Below are 19,286 nucleotides of genomic sequence, written 5' to 3'. Positions count from 1 at the left end.
GATCTAAGGCCAGGTTAAGGCATGCGGAGGCATGCAATGAGAAGAAAACACTGGTGTGGAAAGCAAAATAAATGTTTATTGAAGGGGTCACTGCAGATGATTCGGGTCACTATAGTTGCAAAAGTACAATTAAGCACTTTGAAAATACCATTAAAATCACTAATCTGTTTTCGGTTTTAATTAGTCTATAGGCTGGATTCCTTGGCAAGCTTTAAAAGCTGTTGTTACGGACACAAAGATAACCTTCAGATTGGGCCGGAGTAAAATAGGACCGGATGAATGTGATAAGACTTCCTGCTGAAACTGCTGACAGAATAGATATAAACCATTCAATTCATTTTGCAACTTCCTCAGGTTTACAGCCATTTACGATTCCTTAAAAGAATCGGTCCATGGTTCAGCACTGCATTACATGCCGGTGTGTATTGTCCAATAGCTTACAGGTCCACTGTAAAAAATTGACTTTTTCCTGTCCTATCAATGTGTAGAGAGTATATCACAGTGTACCCATTTGTCTCCATTTGTGTTATTAAAGTACTGAAACACTCATGAATTAACAGTTTATTCTTCAGGAACTGATTTAGTTAGTTGCCCATACAGGAATATGGCTCTAATGCTTGACTAAAACACAATGCCAGTGGTGATCTGCACTGAAACACTTTCTACTCTAAATCTAAAGTGGCTCATTGTTGCACAACATGAGTGTTTTCATTTTTTTTTAAGCTGGTCAATGACTTCTAACACTTCACCGCTGGCCTAGCCACTTAGCATCTTCATCACATCGCAAGATCACTTTCCAAAAATGTGTCAAGCTGTTATTGTGGTCAATGTCAAAATGAAAAGGCAGCTTAGCTGTAAACAAAACATGTACTGCTTCTGTCACACAAAAACCTTGTATCTCCAATTTCGCAGTGTTTCCACATCTACAGTTGACATATTGTGAATCAGAGAGTTTTTTATTTTACATTGTGTCAAAACTTCATGATGAATGGACCAAAAGAAATTCCAAATGACTTGGAATAAAATCATTTTACACTAACTTCCATTAAACGTTTAGAAACAAAAAAAAAATCCTCTTATTCAAAGTTGACATTTTGGACATGCAAGCTTTTGGTGTGACAGTGCCGATATAAATAAGAGTGTCGATAAGGTTCAGAATGAATTCAGCAGTTGATGATGAGAAACTGGCTCCATCCAGTGTAAACATGTGGTGTGAGTACTTCTGCGCTCCTTTGCAGGCTGAGAAAGGCTCTGTTTTCGTATGAACAGTCGATCTCCCAGAGAACGGGCTGTCCTTGGACTGACCAGGATGATAAAATCTTGACCTGTCACAATCAGTAGCCTTCATTTGCCCAGGTAATCTCATAGTCTGGGTATCGCACCTTCAGTTTTTCTGTAGAAACTGCATGATTTGCTCGTCCAAAACCCTGAAAACAGAGACAGTTCAGTCAGCAGATCGTCCACCTTCTGTGGGACAAAATATTCAAGAAACTACATTGCTGTGTAATAAGAGAGGACAATGGTGATGATTACACCACTGTCACCACTAATCATATGAGCATGCTTCATTCCAAAAGACTGGTTTGGCTGGGTTTCTTCTGGATCTGATACTAAACTCAGCAGTGGCATGATGCTTACACAAAGTCCTACCAGAATATTATGACCACCTACCTAAAAGTGGGGAGAACCAACCTTGGCTAGGATGACACTAGCGAGAGGTCGTGGACACGGACCGTCTTAGGTGACGTAAGGTGTTCATTATAGAGGTCAACAGGTCCCATCGTTTATTGCTCTGTACCAGACGCTGGAGTGGCCATTCTCCTCTGGGGCACCACGGTCATGACGTTTGGAGCATGCGCAAGAAGTCCATTCTCGGTACACCTTTACTACAGCAGCTCTAGAACATCCCATGAAGTCAGCAGTTTCTTATATGCTACCCAGGCTGAATTTATGCCAAACCAGGGGTGGTCATAATATTCTAAAATGACTGCAACAGTGGGCAAAGGGTGGTAGCATCTCGGAAAGAGCTAACTCTACAGCTCTACAGCTGCCGTAGTGAGGGTGTGCAGCACATTGGGTGCCTCCCAACAGCATAACAGTGATGACTGAGGGGAACAATGACTCTTGGGAGTGGTGCAGAGCAATTGTGCACACCACTGTGGAGCAGTTAACCTCTGTAATAAACACCTTCCTTCACCTAATACAGTCCATGCCACAACGTCTCACTAGTGACATCCGAGCCAAGGGTGGTTATTCCTACATCTCCATGTTTCTCCAGCCAGATGTTGTCTGGCATTGAATAAGAAAAGCTTCCTGACTGCTGCTACTTGCTGTAGTCTCCTAATGCACATATATCCATATTACAGAATTCTTGTATTGCTAAAGGATTGATGCATTGGGAAGCCTCACCTCCACCCTCTCTACCCTGGCAGAACATTAGCAGGAATAAAAAGAAAAGCCAGATCCTGCAGGCTGATTGAAGGGGAGATAATAGTGGCAGCTACAGCTATAAACCACTTTATAAATGACTTTATATTCACTACATCATCAAATTCTAGTTTTTAGTTTTGATCACATGACCACCCATGACCCAAACATCTGGGTTCATAGATAATACGACCCATGAGAAACTTGCCTGCCCTGGAACGATTTTACTGCCATCCGGATTTGAGAGTGTTATCACTGAGGAGATGTGTAAAACATTTATTACTGGCTCCACCGTGATAAACTAATCCAATCTGAACAGAGTTAAGAGGCTATAATTAGTGCAGTTTCATTGGATTTAGTGCAGAACCGTAAAAATCACAGCGTTTTTGTGACAATTACCGTTTTCCTTCGTCTGTTTGTCTGAACTCATCAAATCACATAAAAACTACGTACTGCGAAAACGGAAACTCCCATCAGTCTAGCCACCCTTTCTACCAGCATGAACAACTTGACCAAGCCAGTCAACCAGCTAGTCCAAGTTGGTTAACTAACAGGACCATTATCACCAAGCGGTTTTTAGCATCCAGCATGACCCCAAGCTGGATGACTGACAAGACCAGCATCACCAGCTTGCCCAAACTTGTCAACTACCTTGGTCATACTGGCCATGCTGATTGACCAGCTAAACCATCGAATGAAAAACATCCATTATGCTGATCAGCGGCTAAGCTTGTCAACCATATGTTTTCGCCTGGACGACCAGCTTTTCCACCACCTTGACCATGGAGGACTAGGTTAGGCCATCTGAAACCAATCACAAGCAAAAGCTGGTCTTGAGCTGGATTTTATTAGCATAATAATCTGACAGAGAGTGGGTAAATATTGGGTTTGGGAAGACACTGAGAGAGGTTTGCTAATCTGGGCTCACCAGTGTGAGCTAACGTTAGCTGATAGGAGATTCACTTACCATGGAGTAGCCATAGACATGGATCTTTTTCTCTGCACTGTCATGCTTGATCCTTCCACCGCCTATACACTCACAGTCCACACCACCTGCTCTCTCCAGATCCCCAGAAACCTTGTCATAGATATCAGCTTTAAAAGGAAACACAGAGAAACATCTTCAGAAGCTATGCAGCTATGGTGTGTATCTAACAGACCTGGATCTTCTGTGTCTTTTGTGTCTGTAGTCTGTCTACAGGTGATCTTAGGCTAAAACAGGTACACTCGTCCTCCTTACCGGTTCATACCACCACACCCTCGTAGCAATCATGTCTTTAAATGATGATTCTTGTTAGATAAGCCGTGGTCAATCTGAACAATGTCTAATGTTCAGACTCACTTGGCCAATATTTCAATTACAGAGCTGTTGTTTTGTGATCTGGTGTCAACCTGAGGAGAGGGCCTTCTCCTTCTGAGACTTGGTTCTTGGTTCCCACTTGGAAACCCATGGTTTCATCCTCTTGTTTGTAGGACCCTAGACTATGTGGACAAAATATTGAGACACCTGCCAATTCACTGTTTCCTCTAAACTCAGGGGTATTAAATAGGAGTGTATCCTGCTTCTGCTGGAGTAACTGTCTCTACTGTCCAGGGAACAAGGCTTCCTACTAGATTGTTGAGCACTGCTGTGAGGATATGAGGACAATCAGCGACAGAATGTTGGATGATCACCAGCCCACCTCATCATCCCCAACTTCCGAACTTATCCCAAAAGTATTGGAAGGGGCACCAACCATCATTCCAGAGAACACAGTTCAATGCTGGGGGGCTTTATATTTTCCTCTAGCCCACAATTGCCATTATTACACAACTGTCACCAGAGGTCAGGCTGGTTTTGAGCTGGATTTTATGATGATAATAATCTGACAGAGGGTGGGAAGTTTGGAAAGACTGAGATAGGTTTGCTAATCTGGGTCCAGTGTGAGCTAACTGACCCAGCTGATAGACCGCAGGTGGGAATGGTAGAGAGAGAGAGAGAGAAAGAGAGAGTGAGTGAGTGTGAGAGAGAGTGAGTGAGTGAGTGAGTGTGTGAGAGAGAGAAAGAGAGAGAGTGTGAGAGAGTGAGTGAGTGCGAGAGAGAGTGAGTGAGTGAGTGAGTGAGAGAGAGAAAGTGTGAGTGTGTGAGTGAGAGCGAGAGAGAGAGAGCGAGAGAGAAAGAGAGAGAAAGTGTGAGTGTGTGAGTGAGAGCGAGAGAGAGAGAGAGAAAGAGAGAGAGAGAGTGAGTGAGAAAGAGAGAAAGAGAGAGAGAGAAAGAGAGAGAGAGAGAGAGAGAGAGAGAGAGAAAGAGAGAGAGAGAGAGAGTGTATAATCTGATGCTTTCTCCACCATTTAATCCATCATCCTTGTGTTAAGAGGCTTTGGGGGAAACTCAGTGCACCTGATGAATGAACAGACATGTATGAGTTGATTTGCTGGAGCAGGATAACCACACAGAGCCTGGTCGATCATTCTGATGAAGGCAGAAGCTCGTATTCAGTGATGCTGGTTTAATAAAGGGTGTAAAGTTTGGTTAAATACCGTGGTACTCCGCCCAGCTGTAGCCTCGCACTATGTCCACATAGGCCTCCTCCTCTGTGCTGTGAACTCGTATGAGGACGTATTTGAACACGCCGCTCGGGTCAATATCAGCTTCTGGGATTGTGGAGAGTCGTTCAGCAGCCATTACTGAACACAGAGCAGGAATAAGAAGCAGAAACACCGACACACTTCAAAACACCCGACACACACGACACACTCCTCTCACACACTGCACAACTGCTGCGACCTGCCAGTTGCGGCGACGGTGCCGGTGTGGCATTAGCGCCATCTACCGGAGCGGAGCTGATCTCACGCAGGCCAGCTCAGGACATTCACTCACACACACACACACACACACACAGTGCTTAAATGTGTTTAATATTGTGAGAAATCTGACAATTTCATAGTATAAGTAAAACCTATATATTTAAAACAAAGGAATTCAGCCCTAAAAACACTACAGCTATATCAGCTGTTAAGCATGGTGGTGGTGGCCACATACTCTGGCCTGTTTTGGACTTGGTGAATGGAATAATAAGAGAGGACTACCTCTTCTGTTAACATAACCTTAAACCTTTAAATCAGCTAAACCCCTGAATTCTGTGAATTGATATTCCGACAGGACCGTGACCCCAAACACATCAAATGTAGATAACCCAGATCTTGGAATCACCTTCTCAGGTGTCCTGACCTGATGGAAAGTAAAAATTCTGCCAAAAAGAGTGGTCAGATTTCCAACCAGAACTCTGGCGGGCACTTGTTGAAGGCTACCATAGGCATCTGGTCATGGCACAAGTTGCTGAATAACGTTTAACCAAGTACTAGGTGTATTTTCTGTATATTTGTTATTGTACAGTTGTGGTAAAAAACAAAACAGCAGTCCAACGTGATTAACCTGATAAATGACTGTTTTTGGTAGAAGTGATATTTCTACATAGCAAATAATTGTATAAGTGTAGTAGTACTTGTAGGTGTAGTAAAGTAATAGAGAAAAGACAGACCCAACAAATAGGCATTCTGCTAATTCTGAGTATCTGCACTGTTAATTAAAAGGGGCTGTTTAGAAGTATAGCAGTGAGGATGTCAATTAGTGAAGTCATTAATTATGTGGAATAACAGATGTCAATCCTGGCCTTTATTTCAGGTAGGAGGATGGCAAATGTTGCATTTATAGTACAACGTCCTTCTGAAGTACTGTGGGAAACGGGGCGTACCAGATACTGTTCTGATAAAGAACACATTTTTATTAAAAAGATGCATGAGAGGGAAATACATATAGAGAAGAGCATCTTATTTATCATCTTAAAAGTAGTGAAGCTCCAAAAATAAAAACCGTGCATCATATTGTATACTGTACAATTATTCTACCCCAGAAAAAGAACTCTTCAGAAATCACTGAAAGCCCATAATTGCCATCAATGTCTAAAGTCTCCCACATCTTTAATATTTTATGTAGTAAATCTTTTTTTCTGTCCATTCCGGTCTCCATATTCATAGTGCCATACGACACCATGTTTCCTTTTACTGAAGGGATTTTAATAAAGTCACCAAAAGAGCTTAAAAATGTTTACACTTCCACATATTTATACAAAATCAGCAGTCTAAAAAAAGCTATCCAGACTATAAAGGAAATCCACTTACTCGATTCAGTCAATGAACACATGTTTCCAACTGATTTATTCACACAGGGAAACATATTTCCATGTACAAAACATTGAAAAATATCAGAGAGAAAAAAAATAACATTACAATAATAAGAGAAAAAGTGTCAAACAGGGAGTAATCCAGATACTGCTAGACTAGGTGCCTACTCCAGACAGAAGTGCACTCCCAGAACCTCTCTGGCGCTCTGCAGAAGGCCATTGGCTGGGTCAAACTCCAGTGGCACTGGCTGAACCTGGCTCTTCAAGTCTCGCTCCATCAGCTATTAAAAAAACAAACATTATTTTACATGCAAAATAATGCAGACAGTGTCTATGAAGCATTTAATTATTAGGATGACTACTACTGTTCATCACTCACCTCAAAAGTGGACAGCTCCAGCAGCTCGCTGATATCTTCTTCCTGCCTTGATAGAGGTTCATTTATTGCTTTGGCTGCCTTGGACACATCTGGATGGTAATGCTTCTGCAGCGTCTGAACGGGTCAAGATAAATAATTTAACGTTGGGCGAATAAAGCTAGACTGAGAGGTGCTTGATGTAAATTTGGCTCGTAACCCCTCTGCATTCATATTCAGTAATCAAAGCTGGCTTGCATTCATTCTTATACACAGATACTCATGAGAGTATAAGTGAAGGGTGAGAGTATGACAAGAACAGGAGATAAGACGCTGTTAATTCACCTGTAGTTCCCATAGACTGCTCTCTAGAGCATGGCACTCGCCAGGATCCTCCTCATCCATCACATATGGGTCATTACAGAGCTCTGAGAAACACAAGCACAAGAGTCTGTCAAACATTCTTCATATAACCTGATGTGGCATCTGTCAGCAATTACAAGGCTGAGGAAAAGAGAACACTGCAATTCAGTTAAGTACTCTTAAAAAGTTAAAAAGGGTTTTTTAGTAAAGGTAGAGTTTTTATATTGTTCTTGTGAAACCTTTAAATACTTAAATGGTTCCTTACATGGATAAAAGTTTCTTCAGATTGGTGGGAAGAAGCTTTTGTAGGCTGTTCTATTTTCAACCAAACAGTCACAGAGCCGGTTACACCTGTACTAATGCGTTTTGGTGATCGGACCACGTTCGGATAAACACCCTCAAGACGCACGGTGATTGGATTAGAATAAGAGCATTCAATCCACATTCAGGGGTGGTCAGAGACAGATCTCGTCCACATTTGAATGTGTTATCTGTGATCGGATTTCATCAGACAAGCAAAAATACGGCGTCCAATAAAAGCTTAAATAGTCAAATGGAGTCATTTTAATCTTGGCTTCTCTCTCCCCCTCCATCCCCCTTGCGCTGGGTGCGCGCAAGTGCTTGTGCACTTACTACAGAGTAGTACCGAGTTTGTCCTATTGGATCGGATCGGATCAGATCGCATCTCATCTGGTCACACTAGGAACTCATTTTAGTGACAAGCGTAATCAGAACCCGGTCAGAACCAGTAGATTCAGACCCAAAATGTATGTTAATGCCAGTCATAAACAAGCTCTAAAAACATTATTAGTACTGTATAGATCCCTTTTTGCGATTAGTGTAATAAGTAATTAACTTCAGATACATACCATCAGCTGCGCTGGGTCTGTGGATGAGCACTCTGCAAGACGGGTGTCTACGAATAAGGTTGTAAATAAAGGGCAGGACTACGAGCAGGGCAGTAGGAGGCGCCGTCAATGCCAGGCGAGACAGTCGCTTGACGAAAGCAGCCACAAGATATACTGGCAGATGACTGTAGAAACAAAGCCAAATGTAACATGTAACAAGGGAACAGAGCAAATGATAAGACCATGCAGTGTTTATAAGATTAGCTACAATGTATTCAGCTGGCACTGTCACTTTGAAGGGTTGGAGGGAGCGGATTTACCTTGAGGAGAGGAAGATGTTGGCCAAGTGGAAGAACCGTGCTCTGTACTTCACATGGAACACTGAAGGGTCCAGGAGGTTGTACAATTTCTTATAAAAATCAGGATAATCTCTGTTTTAAATGATGAAAATCATCAGTTTATTAATATGACCTATTAGAAAACTATGAAGAAACACAATCGAGAGCAGAAAAGAATGGATTTACAATACACGGTTTAATTTGGGTGGTTTAAAGTAGCATTTGGGCTCCCTGTACAGGTGGGAAGCGGCAACCGACACGCTTGCATGCATTTCTGGACTTTAAAAAGATACAGAACCATCACTTAAAGTGAAAGAAGGGTGTAGAATAACATTTTTACACACAAACATACACAGACTTGGGTTATGCAGCGCTTCCCCAAAGTTACATAGTGCAGTTAGCCAGATGTTAAGCCCAACATTGCCAACAATACAGACACTATTCTCCCTATTAGAAGGCATTTTGAAGGCATTACTTACATATTGTTGCTTTAAATACTTACAGATTGTGCTTGTGGATGAGGACAAACAGTCCATTCAGTGCCAGTAAACTGACTGCTCCACCTGAAGTCAAACACAGACACACAAGCACAGTTTAATAAGAGGCCTATTACAACACTAATGAGCCGAACATACAGTCATGAGCTCACAGAAAAAAAACCCTCAAAATCTTAGATAATTGACCTTAATAATAGCTTGTGACTTCTTACATATCATTAAGTTATTACACTGCACTCAGCATTTAAAAATGAAAACATCCATGTGTTCAGCCCAGTGTAGTCTCACCACTATGGACTCACCAAGATCATACGCTGCGGTCAAAAAGTCTATCATCAATGTGGGGTCGCTCATATGGGGCAGAATGGATTCGTGAAGGATGACCAGCACCTTTTTATACATGCCTCCAGGCAACTGCAAGAAAGCATAAAGCCTGGTTACAGAGTGTTCATCCTCAAAGCCTAGCAGAGACCACACTCATCGCACTAATACTAATGCCAACGTATGGGTGTTTGACCTTACCTTGTACTTCAGAAAGGTCAACCACATCTGCTCAAATGCTCGCTTTTGCTCCTTCACGAGGAGGTGGAGAGAAAAGGTTTAAAAAAAAATTCAGTCAAGTTTTGGGTCACTTCAGACACAACATGGTGAACAATGACCGCTTTAAGAGCTTCCACTTACTTTCAGTTTGGCAGCTTTCCAGTCTTCTTGTTTGGCTGAAAAGGTAACAGTGTTAGCTTGTTCGGAAGCATTTAAAGGAAAGATTAAATCATTGTTGCACAGAATTGAGAACTCACTGTCTTGCTTGATGAGGAAGTTGTTGATGTCTGAACTCTTGCTGGGTATCGTGATGTTCGTGAGCAATGTAAAAACGTTGGTCTGGTACACGGGCATCACAGCCTAGAAATGATAGATAATGAGGCTTACATTCTCTTCTATTGATTTTGTCTTAAAGCTTAAAAATATATATGAATAAAATAAATAATAATAATAATAAAAGGTTAGAAGGAAAGTCTCATCTAATCCAACTAAATCCAGTTCAGGAATTCCAACAATGTTTAGAATTTCTCTGATTCAACACATTTACAAATCTACAAAGCCCAGAAAATACACTGTATTGACAAAAGTATTAGGACACCCGGTCCTTCGTTGTTTCTTCTCAAATCAATGGTATTAAAAAGTTTATCCTGTCTGGGGGAAAGGCTTTTTGAGACTTTGGAGAATTTGGAGCATTGCTGTAAGGATGTAAATGTGACAAATGTGTTAGAGGTCAGGATGTTGGATCCCAAAAACGTATTGGCTGGAGCGTCATCCATTATTCCAGAGAACAGTTCCACTGCTCCACAGCTCCATGCTGGGGGGCTTTATACCCCTCTACCCTACACCTGCAATTAGGCATGACACCAAAAGGTTCATGTTTATCTGCTCTAGAGATCTGCTCATTTGCACATCTGTGTCAGAAATTAGTGCAACTTAAAGTAGCCGAATGCATTCATTTGAAGGGGCGTCACATTTGGACATAGGATCAAAGCCCTGCCAGGATCCTAAAACATGCCAAATCTTGTATAAAAATGTCAATCATGTCTTTTATTAAAAATTAAATAAATAAATAAATAAATGGGTCCATTATCATTGCATTATCATTCAGCATCAGGCTCTACCGGTAACTGAAGTTCAATCAGGTGTTGAACCAACTAACTGTGCTGGGCTTCAATCCTCTAGAACCACAACAGACAACCTCTCGTTTAATCCATCCACATAAACCACAGAGCAGAAAATACAGAGAACTAAATAATACAACATACCCGCTTGTTTTTCTCCATGACTTTGGTTATGCTGTCACGGACAGAGCTCATCACATAGTAGCGCACATCATCCATTTCTAGGAACTCCTGGAACCTGGAGATGAGCAGAGCCATGTCCTCCGTCTCCGAGAGCAGACAGCGCACCACTGCCTGCAAATAAACACTCAGTGTAAAACTCCAGAGTAAACAACACCCATTCACACCCACACCTCCACATGCAGGCCACTGGAGGACTCACCAGTATAAGCTCTATGGGGAAGTTGTAGTGCTCACTCCATTCCAGCTTCTGGAGAGGGCGTTTCCCCTCAGCTGCTGCAAACTTCATTAGGGCACAAAGAGCAGCCTCCTACAATAAAAAAAAAAAAGATGAATGTACTGACAAGAACGACCTAGATCATCTCAGGCATGATGATCAGTGCAGCTCAGCTCACTCACCTTGACCTGGAACGCTTCATGACCAATGTTCTCCAGGAGGAACTCCACACAATTGTTGTAGCGATGTCTGACAAATATGTGGTACTTCTCATCTGCATTACGATCTCCTGAAATGATTAAAAAGCAAAACCCATAAAAACTCAGGGATAATGTCCTACTGTTGCAATGGAGTATGCACTTTAGAGACATTTAGAGCAGAATTTGAGACTGCTAGCTATTACTGGTGTGTGGGCTTATTAGAATAACTGCAGACATGTCCATACACTGCCTTTTTAATGCATCATGCTTGTAACAGGACAATCACTGGTATACACACAGTAGTATAAACTACTGCACATGTTACTGGACTAGTGCTGTTACTCTCAGGCTGCGTCCAAAACAAAAGGTGGCTGCCTTGATCACTTTCTGCCCGTGCTGGCTCACAAGGGCAGTGAAGTGGTGTGCAGTACAAAAAAAAATAAATCACATTTCAAACACACAACCAAAGATCCTTCCACTTTCAAGATACATGGACAAAAGTATTGAGACGCCTGCTCTTTCAATATTTCTTCCTAAATCAAGGGTTTAGGTTTTAACTGTCTGTACTATCATAAATAAATAAATAAATAAATAAATAAATAAGCAAGCAAGCTTTCTACTAGAGTTTGGAGCATTGTTGTGAGGATTTGATTGCATTCAGTGTCAAGAGCTTCAGCGAGGGTAAGGTGTTGGATGATCAGCACTACCCACTTCACCCCCCAAAAATATTGGTTGGAGCACCATCCACCACTGCAGAATACACAGCTCAACGCTGGGGGACTTTACACCCCTCTAGCCCATGCTTAGCAATAGGCAAGGTGCCAATAGGGTCATGTTGATCTGCTCCAGAGGGCTCTATTCTACTGGGAAAACAGAAGCGGTCAGAAACGGGTGCAACTTATAGCAGCTGAATGCATTAATTAGATGGAGTGTCCACAAACATTTGAACACCCCTTCACATCATTACGAGAACTGTCTCTCTACTGGCATCTATATGCTCAAAGATCTAACGTTCTTCAGAGAACTTGCAAGATGATATGACCAGATTCGAGTAACTCTGGATGATGGCTGGGACCTGATGACCCAGGGGAGCTGGTTCATCAGAAAGGCAAGATGAGGGACAGTACAGGTGTCAGTACAGTAACGTGGAGAACCCAGGACTGAGGTCCAGACTAGGATCCCTGGTCTTTATGCTGGTGTCAGTCAGCAGTTGGAACGTGTAGGAATTTGGGCTTGGTGAAGACCTGAAGATCTTCCTACCTTCCACTATTTCTTCTTCGTTGGGAAGCTGCCCAACATACAGGTCTCCTCTCTCCAACAAAGCGCAGAAGATCTTCTGACAGGCTGCGATGGCAAAAAGCACTTCTTTCTCTTTCTCGGACTGCAAGTGAGACCACCAACCAACACTTTAACAGCCAGTCAATTCTTAATAACACTAAAAACACACACACACACACACACACACACACACACACACACACACACAGGCAGAGGAATTCAGTCATGTGTCGCTCTCAAAACAGCCCAGGTTCCTGTTGTCTTACCTGAAGGAACTCCAGCACGTCGAATATCTCGTTGGCATGTTTTCTGCTCTGGAGTAGGAGCTCTGTTTTGCCATTTATTGCCTTTTTATAGGAAGTTTTGCTGTTTTCTGCATCGCCCTGTTTCACGCTGTTCTCTCTGGACGGCGCCATGATAGCCAGGGCTCAGCGGAACCACGCTGGAGCGCCTGACCGGCGCGGCCTGCAGCGCCCCCAGCGGCCGGAGGATATCTGCTAGCTTCACTCACAAGATCAGCGTTTAGTTTGATATACACAATAATCCATACATTTCTATTAGAATAATGTTACACAGGTAGGTTAATCAGGGCCGGCCCAAGTCTTTATGGAGCCCTGAACAGATTTGCATTTGGGGCCCCTCCATACCACCACCTCAGCACCAGACGCTTCATCATTCCATAGGCTGTGTGACACCGTTTCGGCCCCAGGTGGCTTTGGGGCCCAAAGCGGCCACGTAATTTGAGCATGCCCTGGGTCCTGATCGAGGACTCTTATTGGAGTCAAAACCCAGTCTGTCATGTAGAAGATGGTGTAGTTATCCACTACACCACACCACACCACACCAACCATTCATTCATTCAATCATTCATAATTCATTTACTGAGCAATTTTTAAACCTGTTTAGAAAATAAAGACCTTATTCTGTGAAAGATCAAGACACGGCAGTGTAAAAAATAGATTACCTAATAAATAAAACCTTAAGTATAGACATTTACTTAAGGTTCATAGACCTACATAGCCTGGCAGTTTCCAGAGCTCTCCTTAAAGAAGGCCAGTGCTCTTAACCACTGAGCCCAACTGCCATGGTTGTAGTTCACAGCAAAGAACAACTTTACTGAAAAAAAAATTAGTCATTCAAAAAAGTAAATCAGGTGAAGAACAAGTCCATGCAGACAGACAGACCCCCATATTCACCATCTGTGTTTGCCACTCCCTTCAACTCATCCGTGCAGTAAACCCACACACAAAGACTAGTGATCAAACACACACAGTGACAGTGAACACACATGCCCAGAGTGGTGGGCAGCCTTTGCTGTGGCACCCAGGGAGCATGGAGGGTGAAGGGCCTTGATCAAGGTAGCTTGCCCAGTATTGAACCCACAACCTTGTCATTAATAGCCACTGCCTGATTCTATCAAGCATTAAAACAGAAAGTATACATTATCAATTTCTATAACTTTATTAAGACATTAATTTTGATCATCTACTTTAGAAATATTTTATTAATCTTAATTTAAGCCACTTATTTGATGTATTTGTTTTTCCTGTTGGACGACTGAGTCCTCATATAATTCCAACAGTGAATATGCAAAATAAAAGTCTCTGTATCTCTCTCTCCCTCATGAAATATACAACGCCAATAAAATAAAAAGTTTATTTCAAAAGTGTAATATATAGCAAACAGTGGAACTAAATCATTTACACAGAGGTATGGGAAAATAAAAACATAGGTTTATTTAAATAAAGAAGGTTGTTCTTCAAATGATTTAGTCAGACGCATTTCCATCTTCATCTTCATCCTGAAAAAAAGCATAATATTTATTTGTTGTGGAAAAAACAGACATTTTATTCATTTTCATTTGTTCGTATCAGACTGGACGACTACACTTAATGCCATCTGTAGGTTTGCCGCAGATGTGATTGCCCATATCTACACAAAACAAAACAAAAACACCATATTTAATACCCACCTTGCGTTCCTGCTTGCCTGTTTCAGTGGCCTCAAAGTCATGAATGGGCAGCGTTGCCATCCAACTGACCATGGACTTCTCCTGAGACTCAGTCTCCACTATACTAGAGTATATATGGGCCTCCTTAAAGGCAGCAATGGCGTCTTCTTCTTGGGTCCACTCCAGGGTCTCGTGAAGGCCGTCTCCTCCAAAGCGCTTGTTGTAGCGGTCAAAGTGCACCCTCTCCAGCACCAGGCCGAGTCCAGGAGCCTTTGGCACGTCAACTTTCTCCTCCCCCCAGCTTCTCTCGATGATCTCCTCTCTCGCGTAGCCCTTCACCACCGCGATCACCAGACCAATCATCTTCCTGATCTGGTGCATCATGAAGCTCTGCCCTCGCACAGTTATGACCGCAAACTGAGCTCCTTGCCTTACGAAAGGATCCCCGCAGGACATGTGGGTGATGTAGCGTTTGGCACTAGGGTCCCGCGGACCCTTCTGCGAGGTGAAGTTGTGGAAGTTGTGGGTGCCTTTGTAGAGAGCGAACAGCCTGTTAACCAGCTGAAAAGTCTCCGTGTCCAAGCGGAAGGACGTGTCCTCTTGGTTATGGTCCTTTGGAGAGAAAGCCACTGTGGGCAGCATGTAGGAATACGTCCTGGCATCACAGTTGTTTTTGGAGTTAAAGCCTCCTGTGACTCTCTTGTATCCTGTCAGATGACGAGACAATAAAGGAGACAAAATCAGAAAAATAGCGAAACAGCACAGAAGTGCTGGAGGACGTATCGTCCATATTGGATATGCCGTGATCTTCAGTAATATTGACTCTCAAAGTTACCAATATATTTGATCCATGGGCGTGACATACTGCGGCATTAGCATTATATCAGGCAAGCAGCATTACCCCTGTAGACAGGCAGCCTACAGTCTACCCCTGTAAACTTTACACTGTTGTTTACTTTACAATTCACAACACCTCATGGTTAAAGCCCCAGGGATGCTAAACGCATGCTTTCTTTATAATTAGGTTACTTATAGAAGGTTCGTATTGGTTTACACACAATACAAATCAGATTATTTTAAAAAATATTTGGACATCAATTTAATTCTTTAATTATGTCTACAGCAGCATATCAGCATTTAAATATATATTTAAATAATATAAGTGTGTGCCTTGTCAGAAGTGTCAGCTTAATTTGAGGGGTTTCACATCCCAATCAGGTGAACATTATAAGACTATAAGATTATAAGAACCATGTTCTTAGACAACAACATAAAAATGACAATTTAGTTTATGATTGACTTTTAAACAACCCCGTAATTCAGACATTTGTTTGTCCAAACAAACTGTGTATTTCTTGGATGCAAACCCCAGTGCTAAGTGAGCAGGGTGCATTTACACACAACACCACAGTCATTTCTCAGTCATTGTTTCAGTCATTTCTCTCCACACATGCTGCTGTGCTTAGTTCTGCTGCACTATGGGCTGCTATGGACGTCTAGCCAAGACACCCCGTCCATTTTTGTGTTTTCCCTCATTCAACAAACCTAATCCAGAAGACAGACAAACAAATAAATAAATTAATTAATTAGCACCCATTTTTCGCCTTTTACCCATCCGAGCAATGAAGAGAGACACACACACACACACACACACACGAGCGAGCAAACAAACACGGTGGAAAGTAAGCATGCATGCCCAGAGCAGTGGGTAGCCATTGCTGCGATGCCCAGGTACCAGAGAGGGTTAAGGGCCTTGCTTAAGGGCCCAACACTGTCAGCTTGTCAATCCTGGTTATCGACCCCACAACCTGGTCATCAATAGCCCCTTGTGCTCTAACTGCTGAGCCACCACTGCCTGTATACATTTTCAGGGAAGAGCTTAAATGCAGTACCCCACTACCCCAAATTATGCAGCCGCAAGGGCGAACCACCTTTGTGATCATGGCATCACCCCTGCCAGATAAGTAAGAATCCAGTTTGGGGTCACCTTGGGTCAATCCAATCTTTGCTGGACATTTAATACCACAATTATTTTGTTGAAAAAATATCTGTAACACTCGTATACACATATGACTAGCAATATGTACTGTGATACACGTGTAAAACCTTAAAACAGTAACACTGAATTGTCCAGCACTACTGACCACCTTACCTAAAACTCTGATCTGCGGTGGGAGATGGTTGTTGATCTTCTCCAGAATGTCGTCGATCATCCACAGCTTTAGAGACACAACCTGACCTGCTGCAGAAACACCCTGCAGAGAATAATGACAAAGTCTCTTAGCTCACATACACTGAATGTTCAAAGGTCTGGAGACTGCATCTGACTGCATGCAAACACAAGAGCCATCAAGGCCATGTAGTGATGCTAGATGATCAATAGTATTAGAAGATGCCCCGTTGCTCCACAGTACACAGTTCCAATGCTCCACAGGACAATGCTGGGAGGCTTTACACCCTCCAAGGTAAGTTGGGCAAGTAAAGCTATTGGGCAAGCTGCTAAACTGAGGCCCATATGCAGCTCCTCCAGCCCACGCCATTCTATTGGAGATACTGAGTGTCAGCAGTGGGCTGGGGGAACCCTAAACTAGCTGCATTTGTCGAACTGGAAGCTACTGCATGGTTTTGGACACACCACATGGAGGGATTTGCGCATCGTTTCAAATCCTCACCTTGTCGGTCCTCGCGCATCTCTGGAAAGACATCTTTTTCATATCTTCTCCATGGTTCTCCGGGATGCATCCACTTTTGATAAGTGCTGTGACAAGCTCATCCTCTATGGTTTTAAACTGTGAATTTCCAGAATTTCTCTAAAGGAAAAAAAAAAAAAATAGCAGGAGAATTAACACAAAGCAAGCAGGCAAGCAAACAAGCCAATCATCTCAGCATCACCGACTTGCCTGCATTCCATAATACCCTTTTCCCGAATACGCCATGAGGAGGACGACCTTCCTCTTCGGAAACCTCTTCTCATCCGAAGCCTGGTCATCATCCGTTTTCAGCTTCTTAACTTGGTGATCGTTCTCCTCAACAGGGCTGTCTGGTGCTCTTTTCAGCACAGGGATCTGAGCTGGGTTTTGCCCCTCTGCCGCCATCATCATCCTCTTCCTCGCGCACTTCACAAGAAAGCCACAGAGCCTTTCTGAGGGGCCACAACCTTTAGGAGCACACAGAAGATCACAGCACATAGACAACCCGCCTGAACACTGCAGCTCAAGACCAGCTTTTGCTGGCTGCTGGTTTCAGATGGTCTAAGCTGGTCTTTGATGGTCAAGGTGGTCACCAAAGTGAAAACGTATGCTGGTAAACCAGCTGGACACGCTTATGTTTTCATGTAAGAATGATGGTTCAGCTGGTCTATCAGCATGACCAACTTGACCAAGCTGGTTAACTAGTTTGGTCATCCAGTCCAGGCTGGTCAACCACCTTGGTTATCAAGTCCAGGCTGGTCAACCACTGTGCTCAGATAGTCTAAGGTGGTTGACCACCTAGCTCAGCTAGTCCAAGCTAGTCAACCACCTAGCTCAGCTAGTCCAAGTTGGCGAACCACCTTGGTTATCTAGTCCAGGCTGGCCAACCACCTTGGTTATCTAGTCCAGGCTGGTCAACCACCTTAGTAGTCTAGTCCAAGATGGTCAACCACCTTAGTAGTCTAGTCCAGGCTGGCCAACCATCTTGGTTATCTAGTCCAGGCTGGTCAACCACCTTAGTAGTCTAGTCCAAGATGGTCAACCACCTTGGTTATCTAGTCCAGGCTGGCCAACCACCTTGGTTATCTAGTCCAGGCTGGCCAACCATCTTGGTTATCTAGTCCAGGCTGGTCAACCACCTTGGTAATCTAGTCCAGGCTGGTCAACCACCTTAGTAGTCTAGTCCAAGATGGTCAACCACCTTGGTTATCTAGTCCAGGCTGGTCAACCACCTTAGTAGTCTAGTCCAAGATGGTCAACCACCTTGGTTATCTAGTCCAGGCTGGCCAACCACCTTGGTTATCTAGTCCAGGCTGGCCAACCATCTTGGTTATCTAGTCCAGGCTGGTCAACCACCTTGGTAATCTAGTCCAGGCTGGTCAACCACCTAGCTCAGCTAGTCCAGGCTGGTCAACCACCTAGCTCAGCTAGTCCAGGCTGGTCCACCACCTAGCTCAGCTAGTCCAGGCTGGTCAACCACCTTGGTAGTCTAGTCCAGGTTGGTCAACCAGCTAGTTCAGCGAGCTGATTGACGTTGGAAGATTAACTAAATCATTAAACCCACACCTACACTGGTTGATCAGCTGGTCTAATTAGTTGGGAGCAGAGCAGCAGCAGCAGTGGAAACCCACCTCGGACTGGGAGAGCTGGTTTGAAGCCCTGGCTGGTGAAGACATGAAGCTGCTGAACAATCCTCAGCATGTCCCGCTCCGCTCCTGCTGTTACTCCATTAAAAACGCCAGTCCCTCCCTCCCGGGTCAGCGCTGCTCTCTGAACAGGCGAGTTTCGAGGCGATGGTGCTGAAGCGGCTCCTCTCTCTGACTTCCAGCTCTTTTTCTTCTAGTCATGAACCTCATCCACATGGAGCGCTGAACTCGGAACTCTCGCAAAACATCGCGAGAAAGGCGAAGCGCGTGGGTTGCCAGTGCTGTGAACAGAATCCCCCCTCCGACTGCAAGCTCACCTGTAGAGATTTAACAGAATACAAAATACAATTAAATTATAAATAAACGACCTATTTGCCTATACAGCTATTATTATTATTATTATTATTATTATTATTATTATTATTATATTTTATTATTTTCTTTTTTATGTGGGAATTTATTTTACATATTT

The 19,286-nt window shown here is 43.2% G+C and overlaps 3 protein-coding genes and 1 pseudogene across 4 annotated transcripts; all 4 read right to left on the bottom strand.

Moving 5' to 3' along the window:
* Window positions 1-56: 56 nt before the first annotated feature.
* Window positions 57-5,190, bottom strand: phpt1 (phosphohistidine phosphatase 1). Its single transcript, XM_072662386.1, has 3 exons — window positions 4,948-5,190; window positions 3,395-3,522; window positions 57-1,427 (listed from the first exon to the last, which is right to left on the bottom strand). The coding sequence occupies exons 1-3, from the start codon at window positions 5,090-5,092 to the stop codon at window positions 1,335-1,337; spliced, it is 366 nt and encodes a 121-aa protein (XP_072518487.1). The 5' UTR covers window positions 5,093-5,190; the 3' UTR covers window positions 57-1,334.
* Window positions 5,191-6,269: 1,079 nt separating this feature from the next.
* On the bottom strand, window positions 6,270-12,944 carry noc4l (nucleolar complex associated 4 homolog). The gene is made up of 15 exons (XM_072661884.1): window positions 12,794-12,944; window positions 12,510-12,630; window positions 11,232-11,338; window positions 11,035-11,142; window positions 10,797-10,946; window positions 9,789-9,891; window positions 9,673-9,707; window positions 9,514-9,564; window positions 9,294-9,405; window positions 8,997-9,057; window positions 8,477-8,587; window positions 8,178-8,341; window positions 7,291-7,373; window positions 6,970-7,083; window positions 6,270-6,871 (listed from the first exon to the last, which is right to left on the bottom strand). The coding sequence occupies exons 1-15, from the start codon at window positions 12,941-12,943 to the stop codon at window positions 6,755-6,757; spliced, it is 1,587 nt and encodes a 528-aa protein (XP_072517985.1). The 5' UTR covers window position 12,944; the 3' UTR covers window positions 6,270-6,754.
* A 1,225-nt stretch (window positions 12,945-14,169) lies between these two features.
* pus1 (pseudouridine synthase 1) lies at window positions 14,170-19,014 on the bottom strand. 2 transcript variants are annotated; one of them, XM_072662092.1, is made up of 6 exons: window positions 18,800-19,014; window positions 17,379-17,635; window positions 17,151-17,288; window positions 16,631-16,733; window positions 14,500-15,185; window positions 14,170-14,328 (listed from the first exon to the last, which is right to left on the bottom strand). In XM_072662092.1, the coding sequence occupies exons 1-6, from the start codon at window positions 18,867-18,869 to the stop codon at window positions 14,296-14,298; spliced, it is 1,287 nt and encodes a 428-aa protein (XP_072518193.1). In that variant the 5' UTR covers window positions 18,870-19,014; the 3' UTR covers window positions 14,170-14,295. The 2 variants fall into 2 exon arrangements, with proteins under 2 accessions (XP_072518193.1, XP_072518194.1); XM_072662093.1 differs by having other exon boundaries at window positions 17,379-17,594.
* Window positions 16,347-16,446, bottom strand: LOC140539983 (U1 spliceosomal RNA; annotated as a pseudogene).
* Window positions 19,015-19,286: the final 272 nt, after the last annotated feature.

The sequence above is a fragment of the Salminus brasiliensis genome, chromosome 18 (genome assembly GCF_030463535.1).
Source record: "Salminus brasiliensis chromosome 18, fSalBra1.hap2, whole genome shotgun sequence".
Taxonomy (NCBI): Eukaryota; Metazoa; Chordata; class Actinopteri; order Characiformes; family Bryconidae; genus Salminus; species Salminus brasiliensis.
This window is presented reverse-complemented; position numbering and strand designations above follow the sequence as displayed.

What these genes read in the sequence shown, in the direction of transcription:
- noc4l (XM_072661884.1), bottom strand. Translation starts at nt 12,943, where the DNA reads ATGGCGCCGTCCAGAGAGAACAGCGTGAAACAGGGCGATGCAGAAAAC. An exon ending in CGAAGAAGAAATAGTGGAAG is followed by an intron (nt 11,339 to 12,509) that starts GTAGGAAGATCT and finishes TAATCATTTCAG; the next exon opens with GAGATCGTAATGCAGATGAG. An exon ending in GACCGCAGCGTATGATCTTG is followed by an intron (nt 9,058 to 9,293) that starts GTGAGTCCATAG and finishes GTTTGACTTCAG; the next exon opens with GTGGAGCAGTCAGTTTACTG.
- phpt1 (XM_072662386.1), bottom strand. Translation starts at nt 5,092, where the DNA reads ATGGCTGCTGAACGACTCTCCACAATCCCAGAAGCTGATATTGACCCG. An exon ending in CAGCTGGGCGGAGTACCACG is followed by an intron (nt 3,523 to 4,947) that starts GTATTTAACCAA and finishes TTCCTTTTAAAG; the next exon opens with CTGATATCTATGACAAGGTT. An exon ending in ATGTCTATGGCTACTCCATG is followed by an intron (nt 1,428 to 3,394) that starts GTAAGTGAATCT and finishes CTCTGTTTTCAG; the next exon opens with GGTTTTGGACGAGCAAATCA.
- pus1 (XM_072662092.1), bottom strand. Translation starts at nt 18,869, where the DNA reads ATGCTGAGGATTGTTCAGCAGCTTCATGTCTTCACCAGCCAGGGCTTC. An exon ending in AAGGGTATTATGGAATGCAG is followed by an intron (nt 17,289 to 17,378) that starts GCAAGTCGGTGA and finishes TTTTTCCTTTAG; the next exon opens with AGAAATTCTGGAAATTCACA. An exon ending in ACCGCAGATCAGAGTTTTAG is followed by an intron (nt 15,186 to 16,630) that starts GTAAGGTGGTCA and finishes GTCATCTGACAG; the next exon opens with GATACAAGAGAGTCACAGGA.